Raw genomic sequence first — 26071 nt, 5'->3', positions numbered from 1 at the left:
GATAGTAGGCCATGGAACAGCTGCAAGACCACACACCTACGAGGACGATAAGAGTGACACAGAACAAGAAAGCTTGCAGGGTGCCACCGGAGGACATAGGGTGCCACAAGAGGACATAGGGTGTCACAAGAGGACATAGGGTGCCACAAGAGGACATAGGGTGCCACAAGGGGACATAGGGGCTCATAGGGTGCTACAGGAGGACATAGGTGCCACAGGAGGACACAGGGTGCCACAAGAGGACATAGGGTGCCACAGGAGGACATAGGGTGCCACAGGAAGACATAGTGCACCCCAGTCCCATCAGTGGGACTGTTAGCATGTGAGTGTGAAGAAACGTTCCATGACACAATAAACAATGTAAAATATGATATCATAGCAGTTCATTTAATTTTCATCAGTATGGCCATTGTAATTGATGATAGATTACATATTAGTAATCCTTTGTCTTCTTTTTTTGTCTTGCACATTTGAGCACTTTCTTTAATGAAATTTGCCAGCTTTTGTTATTACAATTTGTCATAACAATATGTCCCTTTGTACATACATGCCATTCTTTCCCAGTTTGCATGGTACAAAAATCATGCACATTATAATCATATGTAAACTCCACTGTTTCTATATAGCATAATCAGTGTGTAGCATACTTGAGCAGTTAACTTGCTAAAGGTCAATCAAAAACACATCAGCATTAGTAGTGAATTGCAAAGGTATCTGACTAGGCCTAATAGATCAGGGCTAAAATACTATTGTCAGCTATCATTTTATTGTGGCCACTCTTAAGGAAAGCTTACATGGCCATTTATCTTTCTATACAGCTAAACAGTGATGAAACAGTCTTCTTTTGTTTAGTATAAAGAAGCTTTGTACATTTCCTTCCTTGTTTCCCCCAAGAAAGAAAAAAAGAAAACAATATGCCATGGCATACACTTATCTTACTTCAAATAATGATAAGAATTTAAAAGAAAAACAGCAAAATAATTTAAATGCTTTCAAAATAAAACTTCATCTGTAAGACGTCAAGTGTTTATGAGTGGTCATTTTTCCACTGGACCATCCACTGTAGGATGTTGCTTAGGTTTGTTTCCATGTCTTGTGGTGTGTTGCTCTGTAGCTCGTGAACAATCTCTACATTATACGATTCCCTCGCCTCTTCTAGTAGTGTCTGGAAAATCTCACACTGAACGTTTTCTTGTATCTTCTTGTCGCTGTACCCTCTGGAAAGAAAAAAAGATAGATTACTAACTCAAAATCCGTACATTGTTGTCTATCAAAAAAAAAAAAAAAAATGCAATGGTTTATTCTAACACATTTTATTTCTAGACTATATGGTGCTTGCATCCTTAGACAAGACTTAGCTTTTCCTAGTTGAAATTTCTAGGAATTGTAATTGATGACAGATTGACATGGAAGTCTCACATTGCCATGGTAGCTAATAAAATTTCAAAAACTATAGGAATCCTGGGGAGAATCCGTCACCTTATAACCCGTAAAACCTTTATTACAATATATAACAGTTTAGTTTACCCCTACCTCATCTATTGTAATATTGTCTGGGGTAATGCCTACAGAACTACCCTTCGCCCAATATTAATTCTCCAAAAAAAATTTGTACGCATCGCTTCTGGTTCAAATTTCCACACGCACTCACTACCTCTATTTGAAAAACTTAGAATTTTGAATATTTTTGATATAAACAGATTTCAACTTGCTCTTTTCACAGCCAAATTCATTAACCATAATCTGCCTGATACTTTTGACGACTTTATTAATTTTCGCTCCCAGTTTCACAATTACCAAACACGTCAAACCTCACATTTACATATCCCTCTATTCAGAACTACTTTAGCCCAAATGAGTGTAAAATTCAAATGCATCAATGTCTGGAATAGCCTCCCCTCCCCCCTTAAGAACTTTACCTCTGTGATAACCTTCAAATGTCATCTTCGAGACTATCTTCTTTCAAATCCGAACTACTTCTAAAAATATTTCTGGTCCTCGTTTGTGATAATTTCTTTCGTTTAATCTGTATTACATTATCAGTATTTGATTTTTCATTATATAGTTGTTCGTTATGTTTATTTCATCATTTGTTATTACCTTTGTTCGATATTCATATTATCATTGTGTAAATTTGTTAAGTTAAAAGGAGGAGGGCATCTATAAGCCTTGCAGGCTTCATCCCCCTCCTGCACGTTTTTATTGTACCTCTGATTATTTCATTATTGCTTTCTGTTTTTTTTATGTGCGAATAAATAAAACAAACAAAGACTGGGAAGTTGTAGACATTTTTTTCAAATTTCACTTACTGTAAATGCACTTAAGTTCGCGTGGTTTTGATTTCACGGTAGCGAGAAAATGGAGTGTTCGCGGTGGTTGTAAGTTCGCATTTGAAACAATAGTAGCCCTTCAGTCATTGGTGGGCAAAAAGTTTCACGGTGGTTTGAAGTTCGAGCTGAAAGTTTACCGCGAAAACTGCGAACATAAAACCACCGCGAACATTTCTGCATTTACAGTAGTTTCATCACTAATCACAAGTTTTAGGGCCACCTTTTCAAGGTCTCCCACTGCTGTTTTTTGTCAATGTTCTTACTTTCTTTGCTCTCTTTCTTAATGCGAATAATAGATACAATTGTACATAATAGCATAAAACTTGCCTGTTCTTGAGCCTGTCATACAACACAGTGTTGTTGGTTCTCATCACAAACACTATGTCAAACCATCTCTCAGGGAACATCTCACAGCTGTGGTAGTCCACGATGTTCCCTCCTGAACTCATCTGAAGCTCCAGTTCATCCATGACCTGGACAAACAAACAGTAAAAAATATACAGTTGCAAGTCATATTGTACTTAACTAGTATGAATAGCTGGCTACAACACACTACAACGTCAAGGGATTGACCTTTGAACCCTAATCCTCTTTGGCTTACTTGACTTATGTTGGGTCAACGTGGCATAAAATCATCTTATTTATTGCATGTAAAAGAAGAGACTGAGGAGACTGGGATAAAAAAACTCCAATGCTTATACAATCCTTAAGCAAGATCAGCAACTCTGACAATAAGTGACATCCTGGTTAACTGCCAAGGGTTATATCTACATGTATTATGATGATAAATGTTCATATTGTAATGGAAAACAAACAGCACTACCCTTTTAGATGAGAGGTGATATAATGAATGAAGACCTTTATTGCACATTTCTGCCACACTTGGCTAAGTACAGGTCACAACAAAACAAAACAACAAGTACAGTTAATGGATACAAAAAGAATATGACTATCATTAGATAAATTCTACTTCTCCTCGCTTTTCAGTTATAGTAGATATAAAAGAACAGACGTGTTTTTCAATGGGAGGTTTGTCTAGTCGCATTAGGAATATGAATTTTTGTACAGTGCTTAAATGTGTGAAGTAGGGAAATAAGTTTTCTACAAGCTTATACAGTTCATTTCTTTCTTTGGTATATAATCCACATTCTACCACAAAATGACATTCGTTTTCTATTCTATTCAAATTACAATATTTACATAATCGTTGTTCTAGAGGAGTGCGGGTATGCCTTCCCGTTTCAATATGTAGTTTGTGGCAGCTGATTCTTAGTCTTGTGACAGTATTTCTGACCCTCATATTTGCATTACTTAGATATTTTTCTTCATTATAAGTTGTTTTGAATAATCTATATGATCTTAACTTATTTTTGGCAGCCCCACCTTTGTTGTCGTTATGTATTTCTTTTAGAAACGTTTGGAAGTAAATGTCTTTTATCCGCTGGCCAATGGAACTAACAATTTGTAACGTATTTGTATTATATGAAATTGGAAGATGCCATAAGAAAGCAAACCCGCTCTCCTCTAAAGACTTACGTATTTCTGTCGCCCAACATTTAACACCAGATTTCTCTAGATCTAACTGACAGTAGAAAGCATCTGCTTGAAAACTGTCGGCTGGCACATTTTGGCGAAGTCTAAGAAAATATTTGACGGCATTTAGGGAAGCCTCTACTTGTATGGGGTATCTTCCTAATTCCGCCCTTGCAGCTAGGCTGCAAGCAGATTTTGGTACACGTAATGATTGTTTGCAGAATTTTAAATGAACGGATTCAATTGGACAGGAATTTGAACTTTTGAACGAGCCCCATATTTCAGAGCCGTAGAGAATAATGGGTTTAACGCACGCATCAAAAAGTTTGTTTCTCACAGAAATTGGGGCGTCGGCATTGTCTAGAGATTGGTTAATGCCGAACAAAGCTTTTAGACCTTTCCTGTAGAGATGTTTGTGATTCGCCTTGAATGTGCCGGCAGAGTTGACAATAATACCTAAGTAACAATAGGATGTAACTAAATCAACAGGGTTTTTCTGGTATGTAAACAAACAGTCTTTTGGAAGACGGCCACCTTTAGAGAAAACAACAACTTTTGTTTTTTCTAAGGTTTACATTCAGTCTCCATGTATTACAATAGTTTTCTAGCTTATTCAAAGAGGTTTGTAACCCTTGTTTAGACTCGGAAAAAATAACTAAGTCATCTGCGTACAATAAACAGGGAATGCGCTTATCATGCATAATTGGTGGTTTACATTCATTGTCAAAGATGGTTGTAATATCACTAATAAATAAGTTGAATAACGTTGGGCTTAAATTACAACCTTGTTTGACACCGCTATGCGTAACATATGATTCAGTGAGACCATGACTATGTTTGACACAATTTGTAGTTTTAGAGCACATGTCTTTGATAGTTTGAAGAAATTTACCACCTATACCAAGCTTGTTCAATTTGAATATAATGATACGTGAATTTCTTATCTAAATTCTGATAACATGACCAACTTCTTTGGTCTCTGGATAAGCCATGTTCATCATCTTGTACAGACCAAGTGCAATTCAACATGAATCATCAACCTTAATCAACCACAATGATTGCAGTATTATAAAGAAACCCGCTTGCCCTAACCCACTTGTGATGCCTCCCTCCCCAACTAGTAATAACGCAAAGGGTGGTTGGGAGTAACACATTGAGATTGAGGCGAACCACACAGATTTCACTAGAAGTTACTAGAAGTAGCATCTTACCCTGTCCTCATCAAGAACATGACACTCCCTCTCTTCATCCCAGTCCTCGAAGAAGTTGTTTTCCTTGGCCAGGTCTCCAATGTTGACATACTGCAGCCCTGTCCTTACAGCCAGCTCCTTGCCTAGTATGGACTTCCCTGTGCCTGGGGTGCCTGGGGGCAAAAGACAAAGCATAACCATCAGTATCAGAATTATGATACCTATGTATGTAATTACATATATGTATATCACTGCATAATTATCTCCATGAAAAATATATATATATATATATATATTTATGTCATGCCTGGGCCTGATACGGGTGTTCCGGACCGTGTGATAACTATCCGGATCACATAGGGTTCGGAAGTGTTATCACACAGGCTTCCATAGAATATTTCGAACGCATTTCGAGCGCGCCGGTTGTGCGGCTGTCGGAAATTCGAATACCGGATTCGGAGATTGGAATCAATGTTGCTACAGTTTCTTGTTCGAGGACACAAAACTCCCTCAACTTCTGGCGCATTCCGCATTGAAATGTTTGTTTTCTTGGGTGGGTATGACCAAGGTATGACATAAATAAAATACAACACGTTGTATTCCGCATCACCCTCGGTCCCAGCCCTCCCGCGGGTCGGATCACCCTCCGGCCTACGGCCGTCGGGCGATCCGACCCGCGGTCGGGCTGGTACCTCGGGTGATACGGAATACCCCGTGTTGTATTCTATATATATATATATAGTTTTGTGTGTGTGTGTGTGTGTGTGTGTGTGTGTGTGTGTGTGTGTGTGTGTGAGTGTTTCTGGATTTTGTAGTCAGCATAACTCAAGAACCTCCATGTACATGGATTGTAATGATATTTGTATGTGGGTAAGTGTTGGAAAGACCAAGGGCAAGGTTGATTTTGGCCCCCCCGGTATGTGACCTTGGTACTGCAGCAGAACTTCCGTTTTTTGTATCTTTTGACCTGGACGTGCTAGGGTCTTATTTTGGTTTGCTTTGTAAATGTACATCTTTTATTCTAAGCATCACAACCTCTACCGGCATTACTAAGCACTAGCTGTGCACATAGGCACAGGGATGCCATTGCAAAGTCCAGTATTATAAAGATGTAGATGTAAATGACCTGTGAACAATCCCTCCTCTGGATTGAAGCCAGAGCCATGGGCACAAGACCATAGAATAAGCTAGTTCGGAGTTGCTACTACGCATGTGCAGTGTCAAAGGTGAAGGCCCCCGCGACGGAAACAGTGCTCGCCTCCACATTGTCTCCATTTGCATAACAACGCCCAGACGGGTCTTGTTTCCGTCGCGGGGGCCTTCACCTTTGACACTGCACATGCGTAGTAGCAACTCCGAACTAGCTTATTCTCAAAAATCTGACGTTGCAAGAAGCTTTGGTGACATGCCAGATAGCAAATACAACTGACATATAGGTTACAGTTTATTTCTAAACGGACCATATCTTTTCATTGGATATGGGTTATACATAGACAAAAGTTGGGTGTGGAAGCCTTCCTCAAAAACTGTACAACACGTGTGTACCCCCCTCCCCTCACTATACCAACCATAACAATCAGTGTCTTCAAACATACCGCCCCTTTTCGTGGGAAAAAACATTCCCCTTACAACCTTAAGTCTTCAATTCTTGACATCAAGAATTAAAAAGTCATCTTTATAGCTCACAATACGTGAAACTACCGCAAATACCTGTGATCAAAATATTCGGCGCATGGCGAGCCTCCATTTTGGCTGTTGCATGACGGGACAAGTTAATAAGTTAACAAGATTTCTAAGTTATAACGTTGGTTTTTGCTAGGTTAGTTAACAGGTAACGTAAGTTTGGTATGATTATTGTATCAAGAGGTATTTATAGAGTCATGTTTGAAAGAAAAATTAAACCGTGAGTTTTTCTATATGATATTTCAGCCGCCAAGCCACGTCGAGAGTTCGAGGCAGTTTTATTTTCCTTCCGCGAGAGAAAGTAGTCCGTTCCATGACTCCGGGCGTCAACACCCCTTACAACAGAGCTTGTCGCTGGAGTATATGACCGTGTATCTTCCTATTTTCAAGTGATTTACAATTTTCTAGCCTCCTTTTGTACTCCTATAGATTTTTTAACTGTTAGTTAATCGCTTTCCAGTCGAAAATACGACCCGAAATCAGGTGATTTTCGTGTAATTTCCCCCCTTGTTTTTAACTTGTTGTATATTTCAAACCAACAGGAAATCTAGTGTGTGTGAAAGAGCAAAAATTGTACTTTCTGTCAGTATATAACTTCTTATCGATTTCGAGGGCGAAATGCAGATGCCCCCAATCCGCGCGAGGCCATGTCACACGGAGCGGTCATTTTGTTTCCAGAATAGAACGCACCACTCGTAAGCCGCGCGCGGCCATCACAGATCATTTTGCATTTCATAGCAAGGATGTTCCAAGCAGAGGTTGTGTTTCGGCTTGTTTTTGACGTCCCTGTCGGCGTTTTTGTCGGGCTTTATATCTAGCAACATAAAGAAACCGTGACAAAATAGAAATCCACTGCAATCTCTTGAATATAGCGATCATCTACAGACTAATGCACACTTTATTAGCATTGTCTAACGATAACGTTATATTTTTGTTTTTGCTACGACTCTTCAAGGATAGGGTCAACGACCTAGCCCAGACGGCTGCAACCATGGTTACTGGTAAACAGCAGAGATCCTGTGGTGTTCAATTACATTATGTAGCAACCAGCATTTAACAGATCTGGAGGTCACCATACATATGAATATGTTTGATCAAAAATATGAGAGCAGTAGTTTGCAAGACTTGACCACGTGAAGGTATACACTATGTGTCTGGTTGCAAATCTTACCTATCTCATTGCGTTAAAGTATGATACTAACTAGAGACATATTAAGGTTTTTACTATGAAATAATCTGATCCATTTAATCAAGAAACTCTAGCAATACCAGGATTTACCCTACAGTTTAATGTTTATATTCAATCATCATATACTTAAAGTCATACTCGGCAGACAACAGTTAACTGTGTATGAATATAAGAAATAAAAAAAGAGTTATTCTAAACTCTTTCTTCTCTGTCCTATACCTTAATCTAATGTATATAATAAATACCATTGCCACTGTCCAAAATAAATATACAAAGAGCCATATATGTTGAATTCATGCCAAACTTTATTGAACAAATATGTGATTTCAAAATATCAATGCCGAATTGGAAACAAGACTTGTAATCTCATCTCAGGTATCTGTTTTGCCAAACATCTGACCTTTTTTGGCCAGAATGATATAATTCCAATGTCAAGTAGTAATAAAATTCCAATCATGCCGAAAGATTTGATTAACTAAAACAGCTGTCTGATGAGCATCCACAGCAGAACATCAACCTGTATAAAACAGATAATATTTCACATTATTTTATGAAAATTTGAGTATCATATAAAATTCTGCATTCACAATGATTCAAGGCATGTTATCATATCTAAATTACATCACTCATTATCTCAATCATGATATATTGCCAATCAAAAAATTGAAAGGTATGGACAATGAGCTGCAAGAAGCAAGTCCTCAGCTGATCTGGGGTCGAACTCCACCTAATGCAAAAACAGAAAGCGTGTTAATTTCTGTTTGTCATACTTACTGTTCTTTGATTATCCATATCACATAAGTATAAAACACTCACACTCGTTCACCATCCATTCAGCATCATTATTTTACTATCATATTAAGATTCATATATCAAATTATCATATTACATTATATCATTAAAAAAATTATATACAGATTTATATTATATCATATATTATCATATCAAGAATTATTCATAACCCACAGGTGAGGGACTGCTGGAATAAGGAAGATGAGTCAGAACCTCCAACCTACACCCGTACCAAAGTGCGGGGTTACGCCTTTCCCGTCAACTCGGGGATCTGTGTGATGTACCCCTTGTTGACGTCAGTATGTCCGACCTTTACAGGGGTCAGGCGCCTCTAGCTACCTAGGGGGGGCGATGGTATGGCTAAACCTAGCAGGAAGAAGGTTCTTGGAAAAAAGGAGAGAGGGAGAGAAAGGGGGTGAAAATAGTACAGAAAAGACCAGCTTCCCCTCACCTATACCTATTGGACCTACAAACCTATCGGACAGACCACTAATTAGTACCCTTAGTCTATATCAGAAAATTCTGAATCTGAAATATCCTCTAATAAAGATAAACTACCACAATAAAAGTCATCAATAATATTATGATAGTCCTGATCATTATCACTACTGCTACTAGTATCTGAATCAGATTCCGTGTCTGCATGATCCTGACCTACCTGAACTTCCTCAATACAAATAGAATTTGAACAATCTAAACACCTACATCCAGGGCCACATACCTGTCCCTTCTTGAGACACTTACACCTTTTACTGGAGCACCCACTTTTACATTTACACCCCCTGATTAAGAAATCAACTGTCTTCTGAACCTTTTCAATATTTTCTTTGGAATCCCAAATAATCATTAGATTGCCTTTTTCTATTTCCCAACCATACCTATCTAATAATACAGAAGAAAAATCCTGCTCTAAAGCCTGAGCCCAGGTAAGGTAAACCCAACAGGAACGTAACCAATGGAACCAAAGGGACTGAAATGAAGGTAAACTATTATCTTCAAACTCAATTCTTTCAAATATGGCACCTCTAATATTTTGTAACCAATTTTCATGACTACTTGAATTAGTCCCCTCCCTCATTTCTCTGAACATTTCAGCTGGAGATGAATACTTAAGAAAAGCTGAACGGTGTTTTTGAAAGTAAACACTACCAACTAAACGAACAAAAGCCAAGAACCCTGAATCTTTTTCTGCACAAGAAAGAGAACCACTAGTTGGTACAGAATTTCCACCAGAAATGAATTCTGAAAACTGAAAGAAAGTTTTCATAAATGATACCTTACCAAGACCAACAAAGAAGGAAACATAATCACACCCTGTGGTAATAAACAATGACTGTAATATGTGGGGTAGTATATTTCTAGAAAGGGAGGCAAGATCAGGGTCCTTGTACAAGCAAGATACCAACTCATTCACATCCAGACATTGCCAATTTCCAGGTTCAGCTTTTTGCAAAATCACAATTCTTTTACCCATCTCCCTCACAATAGGAAGGCCCACATGATACGTGTCCGTATCAGGTGAATAAATCAATATATTTTCGTATCTGCTTGAAGCAGCATGCAGCCAAACACGAGTGTCACTTTCCTCGTGATTGGACCTACAGTCTGGATATGGAGAGATGCCATCTACAGAGGAAACAAAACACATGTCTCTTTTATCATCTATAAATGCCCCAGCTGTGAAAACTTTCTGCAGCTGCCTCAAAAAAGGTCTACATACTGTAAGTAAAGAACTACACAAATAAGAACATAATAGACGTTTGTTTGGACGCAAGGAAATGAACTTTCTCCAGTCTTTTGGGGTGAATGTGTGATCGGAAACTGAATCAAATAGTACTAAATTGTCACTTTCTACAACAGAGTCTCTTCTACTTCTTTCAACATCTTTTGCACTAAGGCCGTTTCTATGTGGATCATCAAATACAATGTGGACTTCATTACAACCTGACTGGAGTAAAGGCAAAACCCATTTTAGAAACAGAAAATGTGAATACTCAAGAAAGGTTCTATGCTGACCCAAGGGGGCTGTGTTGATCAAAAACATGCCTTCTAAAACAGAACACTGGGGGGAAAAGTTAGCAGGGTACATTTTGGTAAAAGCACTAGGGTATCTAGACTGGAAAAAAGAAGTAGCGGCTGATTTAGCTCCCTTGTGGGGAACACCATCAGCATCACATAAAGCACGAGGCAGCTCCAGAAACTGACCTAGCTGGGGCAAATCTAACAGGTGGGCTATCTCAGATAAGGGCTTATTTTGATTTTGAGACCAAGAAACTGCTCTACGATAACATTCTAAGACTATCCTCTTATCCTTTTCACTTTTTGAAATCCTAGACTTAGTCATTTTTAAGTGAGAAAAAGTCCTTAAAGACTTACGTCTTTGAGGTGCTTTATTACCTGGGCTGTTAAGGATCCTGAAACTAATAAATGTGTCTAATGAGGCTGTACCTATTTCCCTAAACTTAAGCAAGTCCTCCCTTTGAATATCAGAAATAGAAGCTCCTGTGAAGGGTTGGGCCAGGCGTCTATCTTGCACAGGAACAGAAGAAATGTGGGCTTCTACAACTTTGTTTGCATAATAAACAATATTCTGCCTCTCCTGTTCAATAATGGTGGGACTTAGGTCATTTTGAGTTCTAAGGTTAGACTTAACAAGAATCTGTTGTTTTACTTGCTTAATCAATCTAGCTCGATATGGTAAAAACAGAACAAGATCTTCAATGACAAACTTATTGGGCCCTGTTATAACTTGTTTAGTGTCGCGGTTAATTAACATTTCATGACCCTCATCTAATGCTACACTTGAATAGTTAACAGCATTAATACTGGTAACGAATCCCCCTTCTTGAAAATATCTAAGAATATGATCTGGACAAGACAATAAATCAGAAAGATGCAAAGGTATAATTCTAGAGTATATTACATGGTCAAATGCATGGAAAATGGGTGCCATCTTTTTGTATGCATACAAACGCAAATCCCAATTCCCTGATCTAATCGCTATGTAAAGAGAAATGTATGCCATAAAATCATCATGAACAAATCTATGCCAAAACAAAAATACTTCATCACGAGCACATGCACTAGAACAGAATGCAGCAAAATCATCCTCTATACCTTCTAAGTCAATTTTCAATAATTCTTGTCTTCTTACAAAGTTTTCTCTACTGAAATCTGGGTCACCAAAGTGTGGTTCAGACTCTAAAAATACTCTTACCTTATCAATAATAGTGTCTGCTGAAAAAGAACATCTTGATGAACAATGATCTGTACAGTTCCTCCTATGTTCAAGAAAAGATTCAATTTGGCATCTATAGAAGGCCTCCCATACTTGAACCAAAAATTTATGAGTACGTTTAAAATTCTTACACAAGCCAACTGAAAGTAATGTCTGTCCTTTTATTCTACCCGAGGCTACCTGTTTCAATCCTCCCTCCCAATAAACTTTCATTAATGCATGCTGGTAATTTTTCAAAGTATGCCAATCACCTGGAAATAGAATTAACCAACTTAAAGCGGGGCCATACTCCTGTTTCAATTTAAGAAGGTGGTCAAAGGTTTTCGCATCCCCAACAACAACTAAGTATTCAACATCACGTCCAACATTAAAGGAATTGTAAAGGAAATCAAGAGCTTTTAAAATTGTTTCCTTACAGTCAGCATTTTCATTCATTATTGACAAGTAGGCAATATTAGATTTTTCTGTGACAGGGTCCCTTTCTAAAAATAGTTTACATTTCAAACCAGGTAACTTAGGAGAACAATCTTTTAGATCTGATACACATCTTTCAAGCTGATAAAATAAAACTTCAGAGTTAAATGCATGTGACGCTTTAATTTCTTTCTCAGATATGCTAAACTGTTCTAAGGTGAGGGAACTGGGGGTAGATGGGATTATAGACTGAACACAAGATGGGGGTGTAAGGGATAAAGTACCCTCAATTTCCTTCGGACACCTTTTTCTTTGCCTAAACTTTGAAGTTAGTTTTATCTTTTTAATCACAGGCTCCTCAATTTCAGTTACATTATCTACACCTACAGAGATATCTTGACTAGTAGTAGTACATACAGATGCTGAAGTTGGCCTAGAAACAAGAAGAGATTTAGGTTTGGGTTGGACGGCTTGAATAGAAGTACCATTCCACCCACGGGGACTACCTGTCACAGCTGCATGGGGGCTACCACTATTTATATTGTCTATGGAAGCTACAGTAAAGGAACCTTCTGTCAAATTATAGTAATTATCTTCCAATTTCAATTGATCTAACATGCAAGCAAGAAATCTTTTATGAGAATCATTTGAGCAACATACTCCAAGACGATTTAACAGTTGCATTAGATCATAAGACTGGCTATAAGAATGAATCAATTCTGAATTAATCATATGGAAAGGATAACTGCACTTACCCTCAGACACAATAAAGAAAATAAGGAAAGTTGCAAAAAGTCGTCTTAAAAACTTGGAGCTATGGCTAGAATTATCCTTAAGAAATGCTAAATAATGTTGATTCATATCAAATGTTTCAAAATCAGACATGGGAATTTCAGATTTTTGCATAGTTAATACAACAATAAAGTTCCATACAACAGGATTTATTTCTTTTGAAATTTGCAAAAGGTCAATTTCATGCAAGGAAGTTGGATTCTTAACATACTTATCAATAAATTTTGATGATTCTTTATGAATCAAATTATTCATGTACATTAAAGAAGATAGCAGGCTAGAATTAAGTATGTCTTTGTTATCATGATCATCTGTAAACATAGAAGCAACAGTAGACTGAATTGACTTTAACTCAAGATCACGCTTGAAAGTATTTAATCTTGCAGTATATAAAGCCAAATGGAGGGATTCAATTAAATCACATTCTCTATAGTAGAGTCAATTCCACATTACCGAGAGGGTGTTTGTTGCCTTTTGTTCTAACATTTACAAAACCTTTGTAACAATCTATGTGAGATGAGTAACTGTTAAGAACAATTTCCAACATTTATTTGGTGTTATAAATATTTTCTGCTGTGTTCCAACAGGTTAAACAAATTTCCAACATTGAACACATTATTTGTATTAGTTTCTAAAGTGTTGCAACATAGATTGATTATTTGTTTGAACATGTTCCAACATTCTACAAATATGATATAACTGGGTCAGTGGGCTGGGAACAGGGCAATTCACACATCCCTTCAAAGTCTAGGGGATTAGGCCTAGGTGCTATGCATAGACACCTAAAGACAAAAGAGTTGCCAGTGTCCAGACGTGAAATCTAAAAATATACCGAGGCAGACAATAGAGCCTGATTAGCACCTACTTTTATGGGGGCAATAACCCAAATCTACCATTTTGAGAATGATGCAAAATGTTGGAACATGTTCCAACAGTAGAACAATCACACAGATGTTTGAAAACTGTTCTAAATAAAGAGATATTTGTGCAAATACTTTCATAATATTTCCAAAATATATAGATGAGTTCAAACATGTTAAAACTTTCATTTCTAATTGTTTGAACGGTCTGGAATTATTTTGACTGAAATAGTCTTTTCTCTAAAATTGTTCAAACTTATTAGCAATATCATCTGAAAACCCTCTCAGTGACATGGAATTGACTCTATAACAATAAACCTAATTTGTTGGATTTACTTGAACTTTTGTGGATCGAAAGAAAGTCTCCCAGATCACTCAATAATCCAACCAACAGCCATTTAGCTTCAAAACAAAATGCATCAGCTTCATCACACTTTTCTTTATCTTTAAATTCCTTAATTAGCATTTGAATATTTTCTACATATAAATCATAGGCATCAACAAGAAGCAGAGATTTGTTCTCCAAAAACATTTCACCTACCTTACAAGAAACTTTGTGCAAAGCTAATTGTGGTACATTTTCTGGGCTATGTTTTAAATCAAATTCTTTTAACATTTCTAATCGTTTTTCTAGATTTTCCTCACCCTTAACAAGATTACCTGATCTATATAAACACTGATAACAATAGTTACATAAAATTGAACCTTCTGACAAATTTGAGTCGGCCAATTCTAAAGCTGATTGTGGTATATCTAATTTGGGACAGAATCGTTTCCTTTTATGGGACTTTATTACCTTACAACAATGTACACATTTATCTTCATCACAAAATCTATAAAACTGATAATAATGAAATGTACACATTGAAATAGAATTTGGTAAAGTGCTAAAACCTGCTGCTAAGTCTGAAATGGAGCTAAGATAAGACATCATATCATCAACAGAAACATCTTTACGTTCATGGTCGGCCAATGCATGGCACAAACCAAAGTCAGACATAAAACATTTTTTTTCTGGCACTGTTTGAGAGAGCTTCTGTGAAGTGTCAGTTGGTGAATTAGAAACTGGAGTTTTGGCCTGTAATCGTCTAAACTTACGCTCACAAGAACGGCAAACACAGTCAGTAATTGAAAGTTCTGTATTATCACTTACCCAATTTCTAAGTACTTCATTCCATCCCTGTGGATGCCTATACTCATCAAATTGAAATGTAGATGGTTTCTTACAGTAGGCACATGCTGTGAAACATGGCCTATCTGGATGGAAATTAATAGTTTTACCGCCCCCACGACCAAAAAATGTTACAGATACCGTCTTACCATGTACTTCTACAATCTTATTTTCATCACCGAGAAAACAACCATCTAAACTAAGGTTTTTACATGAAATACTGAGTCCACATACCTCACTTACCATCTTTTGCAATTTACACACCTGAATACATTTGCTACTTGCCTGTACAGTAAATAACTTGCCTTGGAAATTAATAAAGAATGCATAGACTAAACTCTCTTCAACATCACACTTATCTCCTCTCTCCTCCTCACTACTCTTACCTGGTACATCACACTCATCTCCTACCCTGTCCTCACTACTCTTACCTGGTACATTACACTCATCTCCTACCCTCTCCTCACTACTCTTACCTGGTACATTACACTCATCTCCTACCCTCTCCTCACTACTCTTACCTGATACAACATTACACTCATCTCCTACCCTCTCCTCACTACTCTTACCTGGTACATTACACTCATCTCCTACCCTCTCCTCACTACTCTTACCTGGTACATTACACTCATCTCCTACCCTCTCCTCACTACTCTTACCTGGTACATTACACTCATCTCCTACCCTCTCCTCACTACTCTTACCTGGTACAACATTACACTCATCTCCTACCCTCTCCTCACTACCCTTACCTGGTACATTACACTCATCTCCTACCCTCTCCTCACTACTCTTACCTGGTACAACATTACAACACTCATCTCCTACCCTCTCCTCACTACTCTTACCTGGTACATTACACTCATCTCCTACCCTCTCCTCACTACTCTTACAGGTCACAACATTACACTCATCTCCTACCCTCTCCTCACTACTCTTACAGGTACCTACCTGTTTAACCTGTTCTACCCACCCTGAAGGATTAATGGGCCCACTATATAACATTCTCACCTCTAGCTTAGTAGCTACTGGGTACTTGTCCCTCCTCTTACCTGTTTTACCATTAACCTTCTTACACCTAGTCTGTCCCCTGCTAAACCCCCCTGATACAGCTGTACTCTCCCTGCCCTTCCTAAGCTTACAACTACTCCACCCTGTAGGACATATTACATAATGTACATTTTCCTTATGACAATCAATCCCTTCCACAACTTCACCTTTATCTTGAGCTACTTTAAACTGACACATCCTTCTACCACTCGTCCTCTTCCACTCCCTTTTACTCATTAGAACCCCCCTGGTCCTGAAAGGACCCTTCCCTGCACTAACCCCCTCTACCTTCCCTGGGACCCTCCTAGGCTTAGTAACTGGCATCCCCCTTGCTATGGAAGGACCCTTCCCTGCACTAACCCCCTCTACCTTCCCTGGGGTCTGTCTAGGCTTGTGGACAGGAACCTCCCTGGCCCTGGAGGGACCCTTCCCTGCACTAACCCCCTTTACCTTCCCTGGGACCTTCTTAGGCTTAGGGACAGGCACCCACCATGCTATGGAAGGACCCTTCCTTGAACTACCCCCCTCTACCTTCCCTGGGGTCGGTCTAGGCTTACTAGTAGGGACAGGAACCTCCCTGGCCCTGGAGGGACCCTTCCCTGCACTAACCCCCTTTACCTTCCCTGGGACCTTCTTAGGCTTAGGGACAGGCACCCACCATGCTATGGAAGGACCCTTCCTTGAACTACCCCCCTCTACCTTCCCTGGGGTCGGTCTAGGCTTACTAGTAGGGACAGGAACCTCCCTGGCCCTGGAGGGACCCTTCCCTGCACTAACCCCCTCTACCTTCCCTGGGACCCTCTTAGGCTTAGGGACAGGCACCCACCATGCTACGGAAGGACCCTTCCTTGAACTACCCCCCTCTACCTTCCCTGGGGTCGGTCTAGGCTTACTAGTAGGGACAGGAACCTCCCTGGCCCTGGAGGGACCCTTCCCTGCACTAACCCCCTCTACCTTCCCTGGGACCCTCCTAGGCTTAGGGACAGGCATACTCCTTGCTGGGGAAGGACCCTTCCTTGCACTACCCCCCTCTACCTTCCCTGGGGTCGGTCTAGGCTTACTAGTAGGGACAGGAACCTCCCTGGCCCTGAAAGGACCCTTCCCTGCATTAACCCCCTCTACCTTCCCAGGGGTCCCCCTAGGTGCTCCTCGCACTACCCTAGACCACTCTCCCTGTCCACGGTACTTCCCTGACTTCAGTTCCACTCCTGGATGAGCCCTTCTCCTTCCTCCATCTGCCTCTAACCCTGGCCACTCCTCATCCCTGAACACATAGCGGTCCTCACGCTCACAGCTGCGACGGTGCAGCTGCAAGTAGAAGTTCAAACGGGCTGAGAGATACCGAGCAAAACTCAAATTACCAGCTCTACTCAAATGCAAACCATCAACTGAAAACATGGCCCGGTCAGCCCGGCTACCATTGTCAAGGAAAAACACACCCTGGCTTGAACACAGGCTAAGCAAATGAGCGTTCAACTCAAGGCGCCTCCTGTCATAGACCTCATAGTCAAACCTAGGCAGGACGCTAGAGATGACAACAGAGGCTGACGGGAAGCGGGACTTGGTAACAGAAATAAGAGAACTGAAATCATCAAGAGTCCGGCTGAGTGGACGGTACATGGGGAGATTATTGGTCCCCACATGCACGAACACCACATCCGGCTCAACAAAAGGATGACGTGAAATATCAGAAGTCAAATCATATACTGAAGCTCCAGGGTGCGCATTAAGGGAAAATAAAATGTCAGGAGAGAAGGTGGCATGATTAGACAGATATTTACCAATCGAGTCACTGAACGCCAGGATGATCTGAAACAAGAAATGAGATACATCAATGCATCATTTTTTCTAGATTCAGGACACATAAAGTTACCAATATTACTGTTGTCTCAAATATTTTTTTTGCAATGTATACAGTATAGTATGTATTTCATCATTCTATTGCTGCTTTTTTGCAATTTACAGTATGGGCGAAAATATTTTTTGGAAAAAATTTGCTACATAGTAAGCCACCTGCGTTCATGTTGCAAACCTGATCATACTACCAACCATGAACCTACGTTGTTATGCAAGTTTGTTTTTCTTTGCCTGACAACGTCAGACATGTGACTGTATTGGCGGGAAATTATGGTCCCGAGCAGGCCATGTTAACACATTGAACGATATTATAACGTTATCTTTCACAGCTAAATTCTCGGCTGTTTTCAATCAAAATCCCTCCCAGCACACAGAAAAACTCAGAATCAAAATATTTGTCACGTTATGTCGACATTTTACATCGAATCATAAAGGTTAGATCCTCGATAGCTGTCAAATTTACAAGAAATACTCGCGACAAATCACATGTCACACGTTTAAGCTGTAAAAACGTCATAGAACTCGCACTACGAACGCCATCGTGTAGGCGAAAATCGCTCAAAAAAGGGCCCTAAGTAGACATGGAATTTTAAACCTACCCAGATTTCAAACCAACAGGATTTTCACATGGGATATAGACGAAGGTTAAACAGTCCTGACGCACTATCAATTGATAACAGAATCGAGGGCGAAATGCAGATGCCCCCAATCTGAAAATCGCCGAAATTTTAACTCTTTACTGTGCTGCCATTTTGCTAATTTCACTATGTACCAAATTTGATCATGAAACTAGTTAAAATCCTTGTAAAACCGCACAAAAATGGATTTAATGGAGAGCACACAGTAAACACGTCCGTCACTTACCGCCATGGTGTCCAAGAGGCCGGATGTCGTCATGAAATCAGCTGTCAAAGTCGGATGAAATTTCATCGGCGGCGCGAAAGCGGCGCGGGAAATTTGAGTCGGCGCATACTATGGACCGCGGAGGGATACATAAGAAAATAAAAACTGTTCGAAACGCGTTCGATTCACTGCGTGGCTTGGCGGCTGATTTCATCGTTTTGGTTAATAATACGTGACCTGGTTAAGGATGACGTAGCACTAGCAGAAGACAAAATGGCGGATGTTGACACGGAAAAGTTTGCTTCCGTCCAGTTTGGACGCATTTCTGCCTGTTAGAAAGTCTCTGACGACTTAACTGTTATGTCCTCGGCTTGCAAAAGTACTAGACATTCTCAGGAATAAGTTAGACTGTTTGTAGACGTTGTTTTCTGACGATTTTATCGAAAAGAGGTGGATCTTATTTTCGGAACGCGTGGCAACTTCGTTAACGTTACGTGGACTTACGTTATATAACGTTATAATTACTACCCGTGAGCATATGTGTCAAGAATTTTAGAGGAACAGAACACGTTTGACAAAGGAAAGTAAGAAATGGCCGATGATGTTGGGACGAGTGTACGAGAGAAGCTGGAAGGGGACATGTTGGCGGCGGACTTGCAGCTGAGTTTGTTCACGGCGGCCCTGCTGAGTTACCGGCACGATACCGTACTCAGACCCTTCCCGCCTGGGTTCGCACGGGAAAACGACGAGAAGGACTTCACAGCGTTGGTGAGTACATTGGTGTTCAAGCGCCACTAACTGACCAGTCTTTCTGGTCCGCACCTTTCAGCCTAGCGGTTATGGCATGTGGCCTTTGGACTGTGGGGCCCGGGTTCGATTCCCGGGAGCTAGAAGTTTGCTTTTACAAATACATGTACTTGCCTCTTGTGTTTAACGTTTACTGAAACTTCTCAAATGAATGGACAAGCACCATACATAACTCTCATTTGATGTGTTTTTGTAAAAGTATACCATGTATTTGCAAGGATTATAATATAACGTTACATGTGTGATTGGAAAGATAGCTTAAATTGTAACAAAGTGGCAAATTTGCTGTAGCTTCAACTCTTATCTATTATCACTGTAACATATACTGTCGGCTTAATTCTCCAATGCAGACTTAACATAAAGACACCCTGTTCTTTCCAATGCCATAAAAGTTAATAAACTACAGTTCAGCAAACAGTTATAAAGTTATCTTTTATACATGTCCTAACTAATCTATGTAACAGTGGGGTTCAAGCACCACAACTGACCAGCCTAACCATTCCGAACCTTTTAGCCTAGCGGTTATGGCATGCAACCTTTGGATTGGCGGGCCCGGGTTCGATCCCCGGGAGCCAGGAGTCTGTTTCTACTCGCCTCTGTGTTTCATCTAGGACATAAAATCCCAAGCTAAGTTTTGTGCCCCTTAATTTTTGCTGACCCTTTTTCATAACACCCCTACTTTTTTTCTGTATTCGATCATTCAGAAATCCCTGTGGAGAAGACTACCAGGAGTGAAGGAGCTTCTACAGAACAGTGGAGCGACCTCTGACCCCCAAACATCACAGCTGGTCAACTGGGTCTTAGAAACTAGAAACTTCCGCCTACGATCCTGTGAACCGACCGAGGTGAGGAACACTTCAACTTATATTTATAAACGAAATGTCTTCATCTGTATTTGTGTTTTTTTACCTGTCATAAGGGCCTTCAGTGTAACACTTCAACTTTGCAGTCATTCTGAGGTAAAGTTGATCTGTAATTTCCAACATTAAAAAATTAAACCCAAATTTTTGACTGTCACAGAAGTCGTGGATTGCCAAGTCCAATTTTTGTATTTTGGAAATAATCACAGTTCAACTTTGATCCAAAATGACTTCTACCAACACAGATGAACTTTCAAGCTAACTTTGTAGTCACTTTGTCGCTGGTCAGATTATAGCAAACAGTTTGTCACAACTAAAACCTACATACCCATATTCAAGCATTGTATACACACATCTAATAATGAGGCCTGTAGTTTGACTAAATGTTTCACTTTAGGGTAGAGTATAGTCTGTTTTTAAAGCTTTTAAAATCCTTAATGCTGGGTTGACATCAGTCATATTGTTTGTCAGATTTTCTGTTCTTTAGCCACGTCTTTGATGCAAGTTTGTCTTCCCTTACAGTACAAAGAGGTGCAGAGGTTAACAGGTTACACCAGCACCAACATTCCGCCCCCCTCCCACATCTTCGAGGTGATCCACAATGAGAGCACTGACGCGAGGTTTGAGGAGACGCGACAGGACAGGAGTCTGTTGTACGCCTTCCACGGGAGCAGACTGGACAACTTCTACTCCATACTGCACAATGGGCTCCATGCACATCTCAACAAGGTATGGGATATAATGTAGTGTTGACAGCCACTCCACAGAGTAGGGCGACTCTACATGTTCCATGAATTATCTCCATGAAAATGGAGATATTGTTTTGGGTGTATCTGTCTGTCTGTCTGTTTGTGTTTCCGCACCACTCCAGTCAGCATAACTCAAGAGCCTCTTGATGGATTACAATGATATTTGATATGTGGGCGGGTGTTGTGAAGTCGAAATTCAAGGTCGATTTTGGGCCCCCTGGTATGTGACCTGGGTACTGCGGCAGAACGGCATACAGAGCTTGAAAGTTTGCGGGGTCAATGTGACCCTTCTTGAAGTATATTCTTCTATAATGTAGTAGCATTCTATAGTATTCAATGCTCTGTGAATTATTTCACCTGGTTGAATTGGAAAATCACTTGGATAACAAGATTCTTTATTCACGACCAGGATCTATATACAGTCAACAGACGGTCACCAATACGTCAGCAGTTCTTACCTTCGCCAAGAAGGTTATGCTGAGGGTATCGTTTGTGTGTTTGTTTGTAGTGGACCAGCATAACTCAAGAGTGCCTTGATGGGCTGTCTTGGTATTTGGTATGTTGGTAGGTTTTGATGAGACCTGAAAACGATTAGATTTTGGGCCCCCTAGCGGCTTCTTACGGTACTGTAGCGGAACTTCCTGTTTTGATATCTTGTTGTATATAGATCCTGGTTGGAAATGAAGAACCTTGTTCCATTATTCAATGCTGTAACAGTCTCATATGTACATGTACATTAGTGCTGCAGACCGGTACTGCGGACCAGTACTGTGCCCTAGAAATTGATATAAGGTACAGGTCCAAAATACTGGATCATGAAGTACCAGTACTGTACCGATATAAATTTATACCAAGTATGTGCTTATGTTGTGACTGATCTCCTGATCTCATAGGCAACACCAAACGTGACCAAAGTGATACCTTGGAACAGCGTACAATGTAACTAATATGCAACAGATCATTTAGGCAGGCCTGGAGTTTGGCCTTAGGAAATCTAGTTATAGCCTTTAGATAAAGATACTGACAAATTGAAAACAGTTTATTTGTGTTTCTGTCATTATTGAAGTTTAGGAAAACACATGTAAATTTTTCAAATTGTTCAGGTACAGGTACAGGTCCGGACCTGTACCTAAACCTCTGTACCGGTACCTGTACCTGTATCTGATATAACGTTTAGGTACGCAGCACTAATGTACATGTACTTTGTAGAATTCCCCCTAACTTCTGCATTTTGCTTTTTCCAAGTAACAGTCTCACAGTAATGATTGACAATTTGATATCACCTGTTTCAGAATTCCTTATTTGGCGAGGGTACTTACCTGTCAGGTGACCTTGGGGTGTCAATCATCTACAGTCACAAAGGTCAGGGGTGGGAAAGGAGCATGCTGGGAGAAACCATGAGCTGTGTGGCTGTGTGTGAGGTCATCATGGACCCCAAGTATGTCAAGAGCAAGGTGGAAGGTAAGATCTGTCATTTTTATAAAGACAGGAAGCGGCATTACAGAATCTAGAGGTTTGAATGATACACTAGTAATCTAAGGATAGTGGCATTGTGTGGCACAATGGCCAGACCAAATTTTGGCTCATAACCAATACATCCTGGGTTTAATAATTTGACATGCCCAAATATTGTGCTCTTGGGAAAGGCACTTTACATGGTTTTCCTCACTGTCGGCTTTTTGTACACTGCTTTCCAGTTGATTCAGTCACTCATACTATCATAGCTTTGTCATTTTCAGGGCCAGTGCTCAGAAGTAAATGACATAAATCTTCACATAAATATAGGCGCTAAGCTGGTGTAATGGCCTACAGTGTAGTTGGTAGAGTGTTTGCCTTGCACATGGTAGGTCGTGAGTTTGATTCCCGGTCGGGTCATACCAAAGATTTTGAAACTGGTACATACTTTTAACATAAATATAGTTTCATGAACAGGGAAATGATGCTCCTTTGGGACTACCTTCGTAGATTTTAGTTTGTTCATATCATAATGAAATGATGGTATTTTTCTTGTTTTCTCTTGTTTTTTCAGAAGAAAATGGAAGAGCCAAGAACAAAGACAAACAGGAGGTACCAGAGAAGTACTACATTGTAAGCAACAACGAACTGTTGAGAGTCAAGTACGTGCTCGTCTATGCTGAAAAGAAAGGACGCCTAAGGTGGGTGTCCCAACTTTTATTTTGGTCAGCTGTCTATAATTTAAGATAATGCATGAACTAAATTTCGGACGCGATATGCCAAAGATCATATATCACATCATTGTGAAAATTAGATTGGGTGGTATCAATGCAAATCCTTAAGCATCTGTAGTTATGGCTGCACTTAGAAACAATCAAAACGTACTGTAAATGCAGAAATGTTCGCGGTGGTTTTATGTTCGCGGTTTTCGCGGTGAACTCTTCAGTGCGAACGTAAAACCACAGCAAAAATTGTTGCCCACCTATGACTGTAGCGCTTCTTATGTTTCAAACGCAAACTTAAAACCACCGCAAACACTCCATTTTCTCCCTACCGCAAAATAAAAACCATCTGAACTTAAATGCACTTACAGTATCCCACCAGGCTTTTAGCTAGTATTTATACATATAGACAGAGTGTCTAGATGTTGGGGGTTGGGGTGATGTTTGTTGGTTTCTTAACCAGATGAGCATTTTTTAAGAACTGAAAGATGAATTACAAACAACATACACTTGATGAAACAATTGGGTACTTATATATTTCAAATGTTAAATGATTTGTTACTGTAAAATGAATGCCATTCAGGCATATCATTTATATGTATGTCTGCAATGTTGATTAAAGATAAAGATTATATTTTTGTTTTTCGTATTGTTTCTGTAGGGTCCAGACACCGTCCTTCTTCCAACGTCACAAGTTCTTTGTCCTGATGATGTTATACGTCATCATCCTTGCTGTGATCGGGGCTGCAAATTCTCCCAACCTGCAATACTACCTCAGGAAGCTTTTCAGATGATATGTGGAAAGGGAGAATTTAGACTTTGTGGATTACTTTATATAGTGTAAAAGAATTGCTGAAGTACCTGCAAAAAGTGCTGCAAGCTCTCCAAAATTCTGTTACTCAACTAAATATGCATATCCATTTCTTGACAGACAGCCAGTGTTAACAACTGTATGTTTCATTCCAATGTTAGCATGAAATGTTAGTATAGATATCAAAATCAAGCTTAGTTATAACATTGTAAATTCCATGTTCATTATGCAAGATATACATGTACTGATATATTTTGTGAAATGTTTGAGAATCTTTTCACAAATATGTGGAGGCCTCAAAAGATGAAAATGACAAATTCTTAAATGTTTGAGCAACTTATTACATGTAAAGAATAAAGGCACGCAAGACAGTTTTCTTTTGATGTTATATAATGAAAGACTGACTTAGAAGCTATGATATGAGAGTGTAAAAATTGTACATTCTTTAACTCGAGAGTTATGTTTTTGCATGACTAACATGTTTTGGTACGATGATGTTCATTACAATAATAATGATAACTTTATCGCACAACAATTGTACAAAATACAAAGTATGGCATCGACTGATACTTAACTACAGTATTATAAGGCTAATCTACCTATGCTAATACAAGAGTAGTTGAGGTATTACAGCAATATGAATAAAAAAGGCTTTTGAAATATCCATGCAAGTAATTTTTCACAGTTTCAGATATGACCATGCAATTTGTTCCAATCTTATTTCATATTTAGATATGACCACATTAAGCTTGAATATGCTGAAAAAACTTAATGTCTACAGCTGAATATCTAACATGACAATTATGTTATGAAATACATTGAAGATAATACTTGCCAGGTTTCATTGTAGTGTATGGGTATACAAATAATTATAATATAACTTTATAAGCCATACAGTGAAGCTGGTACTCAGTTACTTATTAAGCTGGTCACAATAAAGAACACTGATTTTGTAATCATATTACAGCCTTGTATTTTATTTGATGGCCATGTAATAAAGCTATCATATAGCAATGAGGTAGTTACTTTAAAAAAAAAATGTTCATATTATAGACCTCAAGTCATACACATGCCCAAGAAATGAGATTTACAGTTTTACACATTCAACCTTGCTGAAATGAATATATGTAGAGTGCCATTTTTGGATCCATTACAATTCTTTTCTGCATCTCAGCTAGAGTGTAGAGTACATGTACTACATGTATTACATACATGTCTATCTACATGACTCGCATGTTGAGAATGATAGGTTGAATCATTCAACATTTTAGTTTTTGTATATATAGTGAGATGTCTCCCTCAAATCCTCTTTTAGTATTGACCCCATACCTAATTTTCTACAGTGAAAGCTCCCTTCCTCCAGTTTAACTGCCTTAGTCTTACGGATGGGGGCAAGGATTTTGGTGCCCTGGATGACAACAACCATTATACAGGTTTGTACTTAAAGAATTCTTACCCTTAACTGCTTCTCTACTTCAAGACTTACATTATCATTTTTAGCACTGCCACCATATACTTCCATTAAACTATTCTGCTATTTCAGTTTAACTGTCTTAGAAAGGGACAAGGACATTGGTGCCCTGAATGACAGTAGGTACCATTTACAGGCCAAGCATTATACAGGTTTATAATTCAAGCATTGTTACCCCCTTTACTCTCTGCTTCATGACTGAAATCATCATCGTTCTTGTCAGCTATGTACTTCTCACTATTTTCTTAACCTTC

The 26071-nt window shown here is 39.3% G+C and overlaps 2 protein-coding genes and 1 long non-coding RNA gene across 4 annotated transcripts; 1 reads left to right on the top strand and 2 right to left on the bottom strand.

Annotated features, from left to right (window-relative positions):
• Nucleotides 1-366: 366 nt before the first annotated feature.
• Nucleotides 367-6869, bottom strand: LOC136427216 (adenylate kinase isoenzyme 6-like). The gene is made up of 4 exons (XM_066415997.1): nt 6764-6869; nt 5075-5226; nt 2658-2803; nt 367-1217 (listed from the first exon to the last, which is right to left on the bottom strand). The coding sequence occupies exons 1-4, from the start codon at nt 6798-6800 to the stop codon at nt 1028-1030; spliced, it is 525 nt and encodes a 174-aa protein (XP_066272094.1). The 5' UTR covers nt 6801-6869; the 3' UTR covers nt 367-1027.
• An 8277-nt stretch (nt 6870-15146) lies between these two features.
• Nucleotides 15147-19143, bottom strand: LOC136427215 (uncharacterized). Its single transcript, XR_010754384.1, has 2 exons — nt 18964-19143; nt 15147-18051 (listed from the first exon to the last, which is right to left on the bottom strand). It is a non-coding gene; the product is annotated as an uncharacterized lncRNA (long non-coding RNA).
• Nucleotides 19144-19214: 71 nt separating this feature from the next.
• LOC136427221 (protein mono-ADP-ribosyltransferase PARP16-like) lies at nt 19215-25307 on the top strand. 2 transcript variants are annotated; one of them, XM_066416003.1, is made up of 6 exons: nt 19215-19710; nt 20454-20594; nt 21132-21338; nt 22651-22819; nt 23391-23514; nt 24197-25307. In XM_066416003.1, exons 1-6 carry the CDS (start codon nt 19534-19536, stop codon nt 24327-24329), a joined length of 951 nt encoding a protein of 316 aa, XP_066272100.1. In that variant the 5' UTR covers nt 19215-19533; the 3' UTR covers nt 24330-25307. The 2 variants fall into 2 exon arrangements, with proteins under 2 accessions (XP_066272100.1, XP_066272098.1); XM_066416001.1 differs by having other exon boundaries at nt 23388-23514.
• Nucleotides 25308-26071: the final 764 nt, after the last annotated feature.

Source organism: Branchiostoma lanceolatum, chromosome 2 (assembly GCF_035083965.1).
Source record: "Branchiostoma lanceolatum isolate klBraLanc5 chromosome 2, klBraLanc5.hap2, whole genome shotgun sequence".
Taxonomy (NCBI): Eukaryota; Metazoa; Chordata; class Leptocardii; order Amphioxiformes; family Branchiostomatidae; genus Branchiostoma; species Branchiostoma lanceolatum.
The sequence above is the reverse complement of the archived record's forward strand: the minus strand, read 5'-3'. Positions and strand labels throughout refer to the sequence as shown.